This window comes from Ptiloglossa arizonensis, chromosome 6 (genome assembly GCF_051014685.1).
Source record: "Ptiloglossa arizonensis isolate GNS036 chromosome 6, iyPtiAriz1_principal, whole genome shotgun sequence".
Lineage (NCBI taxonomy): Eukaryota > Metazoa > Arthropoda > Insecta > Hymenoptera > Colletidae > Ptiloglossa > Ptiloglossa arizonensis.
Genome location: NC_135053.1, coordinates 20,307,517 through 20,319,763, shown reverse-complemented (window position 1 = coordinate 20,319,763; position 12,247 = coordinate 20,307,517). Strand labels below are relative to the sequence as shown.

The 12,247-nt window shown below is 35.6% G+C and overlaps 2 protein-coding genes across 2 annotated transcripts; both read right to left on the bottom strand.

The window, feature by feature from the left end:
• Positions 1 to 2,394: 2,394 nt before the first annotated feature.
• LOC143148408 (facilitated trehalose transporter Tret1) lies at positions 2,395 to 6,422 on the bottom strand. The gene is made up of 3 exons (XM_076314711.1): positions 6,174 to 6,422; positions 4,505 to 4,929; positions 2,395 to 3,811 (listed from the first exon to the last, which is right to left on the bottom strand). Exons 1-3 carry the CDS (start codon positions 6,420 to 6,422, stop codon positions 3,184 to 3,186), a joined length of 1,302 nt encoding a protein of 433 aa, XP_076170826.1. The 3' UTR covers positions 2,395 to 3,183.
• A 1,203-nt stretch (positions 6,423 to 7,625) lies between these two features.
• LOC143147998 (ubiquitin carboxyl-terminal hydrolase 35) lies at positions 7,626 to 12,157 on the bottom strand. Its single transcript, XM_076313823.1, has 3 exons — positions 10,482 to 12,157; positions 9,992 to 10,209; positions 7,626 to 9,926 (listed from the first exon to the last, which is right to left on the bottom strand). The coding sequence occupies exons 1-3, from the start codon at positions 11,954 to 11,956 to the stop codon at positions 8,998 to 9,000; spliced, it is 2,622 nt and encodes an 873-aa protein (XP_076169938.1). The 5' UTR covers positions 11,957 to 12,157; the 3' UTR covers positions 7,626 to 8,997.
• Between the last annotated feature and the right edge of the window lie 90 nt (positions 12,158 to 12,247).

Here is a 12,247-nt window from a genome sequence, read left to right as displayed (position 1 = left end):
CTTCGTTTGCTCGATGTTTTATTTATTAAATGGTAAAATACCAAACAAAACACGAATTGATCGAAGAATGTATTGCAAGAGTGTAAATAAAAGAACAAACATTTGCAACTTGTTGGAATTTAGTGGGCGAGTGATTGTGTCATGATTTCAACTTGCAACTAATTGTGCATAATTATAATTTTCTCTTCAATTCTTCGATAGGACAGAATGGTTAAACATTGGTAATCAGTAAAATACAAGTGATACTGTAGAGTGATATATTAGTTTGTTCGGAAAGTCATTTCGTTTTTTTTTTTTTTTTTTTTTTGTGAAAATGAAACACAAAAACACGATTTTTTTAGAATGTATAAACATTTTATTAAATTATATATCCTCCATTTTGGGAAACGAAATGACTTTCTGAACAACCTAATAGAATACTCTTCTGAAAAATTTCAAAATACGTTTATCAGTCGATGAAAAAATTTACCATGGATTGAATAATAAATCGGTACCGGATTGAATAATAAAGAGTAAACGAAACATCTGTTTAATCAACCACGAAATCGTTGTTCACTCTTTAGAATATTATGTGTAACGATTTGGTTCTCTGTTGCATAATTGCACGTGAATCGGGTACTCCCGGTCTGATCATCTACGGAACATGATCACTGTCAGTAGTAATAGCTTGCATGCGATCAACGTCAGTAATAACGAGCCGCGTGGATCGGACAATGGTTTGCGCGATCTAAGCGTAGCTGGTAATTTTGTAACGTTCACGTAATTAATGAAACAGGAGTAAATTCGTATCGTTTTATAATTAACGTGAATTTAATTAAAAGCTTCCTTAACATTCCCATGTAACGTAATTAACGATTCGCGCTTATTTATTATAAGTCCCAATCGTTTCGATTGAATGTACAGACGGTGGAAAAATATTTATCCAGTATCATTAAAAATAACGATCGATAATTATAATTAACGATCATTTGAACACGAGACAGGTACATGTTCAGACCCTTCGAAACCCTAGACAGTGCTACGAGATTACCTAGAAATTAATAACAATGATGAAAATTATCCGTATACGATTAATAATTACGATTAATAATAATTATAATTTCGACACGAAAGAGGTATATGTTCAGACCCTTCGAAGCCCTAGACAGTGCTACATTAGCTAAAAATTAACAACACTGATGAAAATTGTTCATATACGATTAATAATTACGATTAATAATAATTATAATTTCGACACGAAAGAGGTATATGTTCAGACCCTTCGAAGCCCTAGACAGTGCTACATTAGGTAGAAAATAATAACAATGATGAAAATTGTCCATATACGATTAATAATTACGATTAATAATTACGATTAATAATTGCGATTAATAATAATTTGAACACGAAATAGGTACATATTCAGACCCTTCGAAGCCCTAGAGAGTGCTACGACACTACTTAAAAAATAATAACAATGACGAAAGTTGTCCGTAAAGGCAATAAAAATTTCCTGTCATTGTTGCATCTGATGAATAATAAAAAATTCCCGTCAGAACTCTCGCTGACTTGGAAGTTCTCTAACAGGATGACATTTAACTCTAAAGTTACAAAGTGCACTGGTTGTGTACACAAGATGCGTTCCAGACGTGTTTCTCTGAGCTTTGCGAGACAACCAAAGAGGATTTTAAACCGAGGAACGTTAAGCACGGGAACAAAGAGACTCGAGACTGGGTAAAATCGTTTATGAATTGTTCTATTCATTGATTTTCCAAACGCTTGAATTCCAGTCGAAATCCCTCGGTCGTGTTAGCAAGAAAAAACTCCAGACACACTGAACGTCTCTCGCAGCTTTTTGGAACGTAAAACGGACAGCTTGGACAGGACACGTCGTAAAACCAACGAGAGAAAAAGCTTGGTCGGTAAGGAAATTTCACGCTTGTTTTGTCCTCGTCCTACGTTTTGCATGGATGAAATTCTCTGGGGATGTAAACATAGTGAATAAAGAATCGCACACGGTGAACGAAAACGATCACTTTCTGACTCGTCGTGCATTTTTCGGGGAATAATAAATAATTTCACGGTATCGTGAATCGACGTTATAATTTTTTCCGAAAATACAACGTTGCAAAATTCCTGAGTCGAGGAAGTATTATATATTCTCATCGAAATTATTTTGCTTCATTTTTACATGTATAATATTTATAGGGGTTAGTTACTAACGATGATTGTGAAATTTGTGCCAATTATTGCTTAATTTTTTTATTCTAGATAAAGCTGAAAATAGAGAATGTAAAATGTAAGAAAAGATTGTTTTCCATGAAATGTTTCAAAGATTTCCATTATTTTTTTTTTTTTAAATACAATCGGGTTGTGTAAAATAAAAATTGTATTACTAAATAGTGATAATTTCAATTGGTAGAAAATAATCGACTCTTTGATATTTCCATAACACAGAGATTCTATACCTACCATCGCTGTATAATAATCTTAATGTTTCCTACTTGAGCACAGAGATAATTTGTTCCTTACTTAAAACTAGTATCACGAATCGCGATAATTAAGACTATTTCAATATTAACTGTTAAAACATTTTCAAAGTGAAATACCACAAAGACACTTTATAATCTCTTCGGTTAATGGTCCGCGATCGTCCTAATCGCCCTAATCGTACGGTAGTGCTCGGTTTCAAGTCAAGATTCCTCGGATTCATGGCGTGGTGTACGACTCATCGACTTGATATTTCTATGTCTCATTGTGCATTCAAATAGGGTCATGATGGGACTCATTTTCATCGGAAAAACCTCGTCGGTCAATTTTTAATACTTTTACAAACATGTAATTAGCATAAAAAAATTTCACATCGAACAAATAGACGGGCAACATCGCTTTAAAGTTTCAGTCGCTCGCTCATTCTCGTCGCATTCCATTCGCTGTCCTCTTCAATCGATTACGAGAAATTCTCGACCGACCCTCGGTTCTAAGCATCCAACGAACTCTATCTTCGCCTTGAAACCGAGGACATACTATATGGAGCTGAGAAGTTGACCTCTGAAAGAAATTACGAACCGTATCAGGTCAAAGACTTTAACCGACCTTAGAAGACTTGCAACTGAACAAAAATAATTCGATACTATCTACATTCCCCCCTAGAAGTCACCTTTTCGGTCTCCAACTATACAAGAAGAGAAACTCGTACAATTTCTACGTCAGTTTTTGTCCGTGCAGACGGTTCTGCACCTCCTGCAACGTTTTTCCTCTTGTCTCTGGCACGTAGCAGTACACAAAGAGGACACCCGATATACTGACAATGGAGAACAACCAAAAGGGGGCGTACAGTCCATAATGTTCCGCGATGCTCTGATAGGACATGGTGACGACAAACGAGAACACGTTGCAACAGAACATCGTGATCGTGCTGCCGAGTGCTTTCACGTTCGTTGGGAAGAGCTCGCTCATCATGGTGAACGGAAGTCCGGCCAATCCCAAAGCGTAAAAGGTGATGTAGAGTATGGTTCCGATAGCTGGCAACCAGACGATCCCGCTAACGTCCATACGGTTGCTTTGAAGATAAAAGAACGAACCAACGATCAACGTCGCGACGAAGGTCCCAAACGTGGACGTCATCAACAGTGTTCTCCTGCCGAAAGAATCCACTATGGTCGCGGTGACTATGAAGCACACAGCTTGCACCGCACCTAATATCATGGTGATGTATTTGCCCTCGAAGTTATTATTGGTCGCATTGAAGATCAACTCGGCGTACGAGAGTATGGCCATGCTGCCACTACCCTGTTGGATCAGGACCAGGGTCACCCCGACAATCAACGCTCTGTGAAAGGAAGAAGAAGAACAGTGATGACTCGGTTAGAGATTTTCATCGATGGTAGTGGAAAAAGGTGGTAGAGTAACGGTCGTTTAAATTTAGCTGAGACGAACGAAGACAGTGGACTAGATACAGAAAGGGTATCAAACGTATGTTAATTTCTATATTTTTCACTCTATCCTTCCGATAGAGATTTACGAGTAATCGAATCCACATTTTCGAATGAAAGCTTCGAGTGTCCGAGACTATGAGATATATTGGCTCCCCATAGCGAAGGAAACGAGCACACCGGTGCAATATGCATATTATGTGGCGGACGTTGTTCCATGCACCGTGGTGAAATATAGATCGAATGCCTCGTTCGTGAATTATGGGCACATGGCAAACGCATACCCTGCCAGAAAGAAATATATAACTTTGTAAACAATAGAATCTAGTTCACAGATTCAACTTCGATCGCCAATGTTAGCGGAGGATTATTTTCACGTCATATATTAAATTCATTTCGTTTCTCTTCCATTTTCGCTTTTTGTGTTCGTGTCAGTTCGTCCACGTTTCGAGCAAGAATTTGGGGTAGTTCAAACCATAAAGTATAAAACTATGGAGCCATACTACCACCCTTTTCTCTACCTAATTTCGTTTCAGCGAGAAGGTACGAGATCAGCTTGGAAATTTCTTCAAGCTCCACGTGATACGTACCTGCGATTTCCCGACACGTTCAGCAACTCCCGCAACCCGGTGTCATTGGCCAGATCCATTTTTACGGATTTCTCGATCATCGTGGTCTCGAAGGAAACGTCGGTGGTTCCCCTTAATTGCACCAGGGAGTTGATCGCCTCCTGGTGTCTCCCGCGGCGCATCAAGTGATAAGGTGACTCGGGTAACCATACCGCGACGATGACGAAGAGAAACGTCAGTGACAACGACACTAGAGCAAGATCCCTCACAGTGAGGAACGGACCTATCGTCCATTCGATGGACACACCGATCTTCGCTGACACGGTTAACGCAGATGTCAGTATTCCTCGTATCCTGGCTGGTGAGATTTCACCGGTGTACATCATAACACTCACGTATCCGAAACCGTTGCTCAAACCGCACATGAACCTCCCTATGTATAATTCCTGAGCAACGGGAACATGGTGAATCTTTCGTCGACCTTGGATACTTCTTTTCTTCGCGGAAAATCGATCTGATAATTGCGTAAACGGCACGTAAAATAGAGATCCAATCGCTGAGGAATACAATTAGGCCTTTGGGAGTGCGAGTGTACTGTCCGTGCGCAAGAAAAAAGCCAACGAGCGCTCACACCCCACTCTACGGACCACTAGCACCGCCCCACTATCGCGTGTGTCGTTGCTAGTGGTCGCTGTAGCGCTGCGTCACCGTTCTCGGCCAGTAGCGACGACACCCACTCATATCCCCACTCTACGGACCACTAGCACCGCCCCACCGTCGCGCGCATCGTCGCTAGTGGCCGCTGTAGCGCTGCGTCATCGTTCTCGGCCAGTAGGGACGAGACGTGCGACAGTGGGGAGGTGCTAGTGGCCCGTAAAGTGGGGTGTGAGCGCTCGTTGGCCTTTTTCTTGCACGCGGACAGTACACTCGCGCTCCCAAGAGCCTACTTGTATTCCTCAGCGACTGGATCTTCATTTTACGTGTCGTTTACGTGTTGTCGGGTTGATTTTCCGCGGAAAAAAAGTATCCAAGATCGACAAGAGATTGTGGGGATAGCTAATAAAGTGTAGAATGGAGATGCAAACACTCGTTAACTTTCGTTGGGAGCTGGTAAGTTGGCGAGCGAAAGCAGTCTCCAATAGGACTCCCATATCTGTGGGAGAGCACGTTCAACGAGCTGCCTCAAATATGTAACTCTCGAATGCAGGAAATCTTTTGTAATCATTAAAACCCGTCCCGTGATTCGATCGATGGAAATCTTTCGTACGAGAATATCGGATAAGCCTTCGATATTATTAATCGGTTAATAAGTCAAAAATTGTATCACTGTTATTGTAAATACTAAATAATAATAAAAGATATATACCTAACCCCTTTCCTCTGCGAGCGAAGATTCGCATAAAAATTTCGGTCCTATCAGTGTAGGATTAAAACGTTCAGATGATATACAAGAATAAAGAGTTTAAATTCATACCTCGCGGATATCTACATGAAGGTTATCACGGTATTTGTCTAACAATCAGTGTCTACCGCCGAGGCTTAAAGTATTAACCGTATCGTATAGAAGCTGCTTGATTAAAATCAAAGGTTATCTTTATCGACTTATTGAGTCCCCAAATCCCCTGTCTTATTAATGCTTTTGTTTATATTGTTACGCGCGCGCGTGTCTAATAGAAACAGGCAGACTAACCCAAACCGATGACGCGAACGCAATCATCAACCATCCTATTGTAGCTGGCACCGCGGTAAAGAGCAGAGTCCACTTTCTGCCGATCACGTTCACGATGTAAGTGCAAATCACCGAACCCACGGCTCCGCCGAATGTGTGACTGGACGTTATGAATGTGGTGTCCTGTAACGTGACCTGCACGGGACTGTCATCTTGCAAGAGGAGAGGCAACGATGGGGATGGCCAACCGAAGAAGAGACCATACGACATCATGCCCAAATTACCTGAAGAGCAAACGCTGGAGCTGCACCATTGCTGTCGAGTGGAGTTTGAAACCCATCCGGAGATGATTGTTTCGAACGATCGATATTCGAAATAATTATTACGGAGAACCGGAAAAACTGAACGTAATTATTTTTCGGTTCTATAACGCTTCGACGATTTCTTGCAGCTCGAGACTGCAAAACATGCGTATATCACTTTTGTTTATAACAAATTTATGTAAAAATTATAAATCTCGAACAAATTCATAATATTATAAATTGTTTATTAATGTTGAATTTATTCGTTCGTTTATAAAAAATTTACAAAATTTATAACAAATTTAACGATTACCGCATTAAATAATAACTTATGATACATGTGACACAATTGTTTCATAGAACTAGAAAATGTTTCAGTCTTCTCGCTTCGCCATATTTCGGCAAAAATCGTTACATAATTGTACGAAATAATTATTTCCGGAAAAGTTTAAAGTCCTAATTGTAACCGATAAGAGAGTCCCATAATACTAAACGATATGCGAAAAAGAATTTTTCATGAATGTGTTGTTATCTTTTCGACAAAGAAGCAAGTGACATCTTTATCGTATTTAAAAATGTACAAAAACGAAGAATAACAACAAATGCAATAATTGTCGATAACAGCGTATGTATTATAGATAAATTGTTACGGTAATGTACGCTAGTCCACTTACCAGCAAGAGCAGCTAAATAAAGTTTCTTCATTTTTCCGATGGATGACTCGCGGAGTACGTAAACGATCCAACTCGAAAGAACTGTTAACCGATCGATTGAGATGTATTTAATGATGTCGCGTCAGTTCTATGCTCAAATATACTTAATCATTAAATGAGTTTATCGTTATCAAGTGGGATATGGCTTTTATATGACGCGTAAACTCAAGATAAACACGTGCTATTATATGATGTTATAGTCAGTTCCAAATGGATCGTGTCTATAGTACCGACCATCATATATGAATTATCGATGAAATTTACTAAACGGAATATGGTCAATTTCACTTTTAAAAAATAAGTATTTAAAAAGAGACAGGATTGTAACGAATCGTTTACACCAACAGAGAATGGACGAGTATCAATTATCAATTGTATTACTTAAGGCTATATTTTAATAAGTCTTTCATATTCGGTCTACATTATGGTACGGTTAAAATAACATAAATACACGAATAGAAAAAGCAGCACCACACTTTATAAATAATTTCATTAAAGATAACAATACGATTGTGCAATAAAATATTAATTCAACATTCAATTTTCACCCTACGTGTTAATGTAATACTCATACTCTCTTTGTGCTGTGCTTTGCAGCAATAAATGTTAAACAAACAATAAATAAATGATATTATGTCTATTATAAAAGAGTTTCTTTGAATAATTTATTCATGTACCATCTGAGGGCATTTACAAATATATAAGACCTAACAAATACTGTATAATACAGTGTCTCGATTATAAATTAAGATGGATAATGTATTCTTTTCGTTGAATACTGAGCTAAAAAATTAATATTATCAATTTGACAGTATAAATTTATCACAGATTTGTAATTCTCTGAGTGTTTTAATGAAAAAATTATTAAAATACACCTATGTACAACAATAGCAACTATTAATCTTATATTCTTCCTTAAAATACTTGTGATAAGTAACATAAATTTTAAATGGCATTCGCCAATTTTGTAACATTTATGTGAAACAATGCCATTTGTCAAGCAAGTTACGAATTTATATACATTTTGTTTATGAAGTAATGTTTGAAAAAAGTACAAATAAACATCAAAAGACAAAAATAAGTTTTAATGCAATATTGCTTAATAAATAATGCATGTATTTTCTTACATGACAAAAGGCATTTATTTATATGGATATCAAATCATCATGTGCGAAAACGTGACAAATGTATGGTTATCAAATTGATAGTATTTCTCATATCACGTAAATACTGTTTTTTGCACGTACATATCTACGTAAAAACACAGCCAATTATAATATTACATTTCTTACAAAGTACTAAGTTTGCATTCTTTCTCCATTACAATTTTATAATATACTTTCCGATAACGACAGTGTAATATTTTACAAATTTTATAAGATGACACACTGGTTACTTTTGAAAAAATAACTTGTTTGAACTTTCTAAAACACAAATATTAAGAAAACTCAATGAATATTCAGTCACTGTAGTTGACAATATTTTAATGAAGTATCCATTGATTAATGCTAATCAGTTTTTGCAATGCACTACTCAAATATTAAAACATGAAAAATACATTCATATATAAAAGGTGTTATACACACAGAAATATTATATAACAATAGCGTTCATCGACAAATAAAATGGAGCTACAATAAGTGTGTATTAATTTTCATACAATACAATCTTTGAATGAATCGAATGCTTATACCAATTGATGCAATATGTAACACTGTAACCATAAAGGAACCGTATCTTGCTTTCTATGACAAGGAAACTGTATTATAAATTTACCTGGAACTTTGATTAACTTTGTAAAAGAATATAGCATTTAAATATTCAAATAACTTAATACAGGAAACGCCTTGCAGGCATATTAACTGCACCTCGACAGCTACTAGGTGGAGGATTTTCATCATCGGAATTTTCATTTTTTCGACCACGACTACGCCGAGGTTTTTCAGCTTGATGTCTTAATTCCTCAATATAGGCTGTAGTATCATTTGCCACTAATTCCTGTAAATGTTTATTCAATGTTGACAATTCCGGTTTCTCTTCATCATACATTCCTTCGAATAATACAAATTTTTCATAAAATAATATATATGGCGTATCTGGTGGTTTCAGGTCCTTGAAATCATTAAACGTCGTTTGGGAAACATAACTATCATTAAATTTGTACCAATTTTGCTTCGAATCACGAGCATAAGTAAAATAATGACCATAATCCATACTATAACCAGAGTGTACAACAGCAGCATATAGTTGATACGTTTCGTTAGTTGCGCACAAAGGCGTTGATACTGGTAAATGTATAGTTTCATTATACATTACTTTGTGCCGTAGTTTTGTTCTTAGTCTGGTATCAAAATTATAACGAAAATGTTTCAAAATCAAAATTAAATATGTTGGTGCATGCAGAATTTTTATAAATCTTTGTGCATCACAAAGTTTCATACATTTATCGCATCGATATTTATTCTCACCAGTCAACTTTTCTGGTGTAAGATAGTAATTGATTAAATCTTGCACAGAAACTTCCTGATTTTCCTGTATTTCTTCTGGGAAGCACAGTTGTAAGTCACGAAATTTATCCGTATTATGAGAACTAGTATCACACTGAGCACACTGATAAGTAATTTTACATTTTCCACCTAGAACTCTATGTACAAGAGGTACTTGTGTACTTGTATCTTCCCCACCTACAGATTGTATTCCACTGTCTGTAGAGTCTGAATGTGAATCACTAAGTTGCTGTATTTGTGCTAAATCTTCTCCTATAAAATATTTAAAAAAATACTTATTATCATAACAAAATATAGTATTAGAAAAAAATTATTACCTTGTGTAAAATCTGCTAATGATTGTGTTTTTCTTTCCAAAGCTATACTTCCAGTTAAATCTTCTTCTGTTGTCCAACGCTTAATACTGCCTCCTTCCTCGTTCATTGAAGAAACATCGTTTATTTCCTTATCGTCTTTGTACTTGAGATTAGAATCATTAGCTTCACAGTTTACAGTAGTAGACTTTTCTTGCTCATGTAAAAGGTCCAACAGATGACTGTAAAATTGAATAAATCGTTTAATATATATTACAAATTGAATCATGAAATACACTTTGTATCAATTATAATACAATATTAAAACAATTCATAAAACTAATATGAAAGAATTATAAAAAAGCATGTAAATTATATTGTGGATTAAGATAAACACAATTAAAAGATATTATTTCTTATTAGCAAAGTAACTTATAATTAACAAATAAAAATTATAAAATCTTATTTTTTGGTGTAATAAAAGTAAATATTAAAATATTAGTAACATATTAACCAGAGAAATTCCGAACTGTCTTGTTGTTGACCTGGTAGAAAATAAGCAGGACGAGAGGCTAATAAAATTTCAGTTGGTGCCAAGGAAATTCTCCTTGAATATAGTAAAAGAGTAAATAGATTTTGTAACTTTTTAAGTACAGCTTGGTCATCACTTTTGCTCGAAGATTTATATATTAATACTTCATAACAAAATCGTCTAGTCATTAATAGCGATTGTAATACACTATTCATGTAACACGTGTTTCCAAGATTAGAAAGGCCAACTTTCCCAGTCTGTGCTTTTGGTGATTCAATTATTGGTTCAATCATTTCTATTTCATCTATCCAAACATGTTCATTCCATATTTCTTTAACAATGTGCATTCGTGGTTGCACTGGGAAATTACTTTCTAAATTACTATATACACATTGGCTTGGGAATCTTAACATAAGTATTTTTATAATATCAACTAAGTTTTGCACACATTCTTTACTTGACTCAGAATCTTCCTTTATTAAGTAAGTCAACGTCGTTTGTATATTTCGTGCTATAGTTCGAAACAAGGATGAAGATCCTTGCCTTTTTAAAACATGAAATATAACTGTGGAAGCATTTTGACGAATTACTGGTACTAATAAAGCACGAAACATTACATCAAGTGTTGCCTTTGTAACTTCAATGAGTATTGAATATTTATATTGTTTTTCTAAGCCAAATATAAACTCCATAATCCAAATGCTAAGTCGATCGCCTCTACATTTTGGAAGCCAATTACACAAAACCCTTAAAGCCTGGGCTAACTGAGAATCACAATATGATTCAGAAAGAATCCAATTTACAGCTTGTGATATAATAGATGGTTCTACGAGTTGTAATATAGCTGCCAAACCAGGTCCTGGGTCTTGTTTACAATTTGTATCCGATATAATTCTATATAATGTTTGAAGACATATCAAAATTAAATTATCCTTTTCAATATTCCTAGATTTTGTTTGTATAACTTTTAAAAAGTTTTGAACTTTAGTTGCATTGTCTGTAAATTCTGAAATCTTTTTTGGATCAGGTGGCATTGAAAATGTGGACAAACTTATAACAATTGCTTCGCACAGTTTTGAATGATTTACAGATTCGGGTAGATACACACTGTGCTCCAGTAAGGTTTCAAGAATCATTGTTAAATCCGACATATCAGTAATTTCAGTATTCCGTAACATTACTGCAACATCATTTGAAATTGGATTGATACAAAATGGTTTTTCCGTTAAATATTTTGCGAACCACGTCATAATTTTTGGAACTTCGTGTACATTTAATATCTGATCGTTGAGTATTTCTTGTAGAATACATTCATAATTATTTAATTGCCTGTAGGTGGGTACGCTTTCTAGTTTTTTAAGTTTGGTCCATCCTTCAGTAACCTCTGCATCTTTGCCAATCACTATTAAATTTAAACATTGTTTAATATCATACTTAAGAATTTGCACGTCATCCATTGTTTATCAATTATCACTTTCACACCACTTTAAACTATTTTTGTACAAATTTTAATTGGAACTATTATTAACCTCAACCAAGAATGACTTTCACGAAAATCTAAATGATTTCATGGTCCTAGAGAAATAAAAAAAAACAGATGTCAACTTCATAATGGGAAAAGTAACTATACTTGCGATACAACGTTAAAGGTTACTTTTCATTTCAAAATTGTAGAGATCAACTATACATATATATATATACATACATATGCGTGTGTATGCATGTGTGATGCGTGCAAGTGTATGCTG

Excerpts from the sequence above, each read along its gene's own strand:
- LOC143147998 (XM_076313823.1), bottom strand. The coding sequence starts at position 11,956 with ATGGATGACGTGCAAATTCTTAAGTATGATATTAAACAATGTTTAAAT. Across the intron at positions 10,210-10,481 it reads GACAGTTCGGAATTTCTCTG|TCATCTGTTGGACCTTTTAC; the intron begins GTTAATATGTTA and ends TCAATTTTACAG. Across the intron at positions 9,927-9,991 it reads ATTAGCAGATTTTACACAAG|GAGAAGATTTAGCACAAATA; the intron begins GTAATAATTTTT and ends AATATTTTATAG.
- LOC143148408 (XM_076314711.1), bottom strand. The coding sequence starts at position 6,422 with ATGTCGTATGGTCTCTTCTTCGGTTGGCCATCCCCATCGTTGCCTCTC. Across the intron at positions 4,930-6,173 it reads CGTTCGCGTCATCGGTTTGG|GAATTATACATAGGGAGGTT; the intron begins GTTAGTCTGCCT and ends CCCGTTGCTCAG. Across the intron at positions 3,812-4,504 it reads AACGTGTCGGGAAATCGCAG|AGCGTTGATTGTCGGGGTGA; the intron begins GTACGTATCACG and ends TTCCTTTCACAG.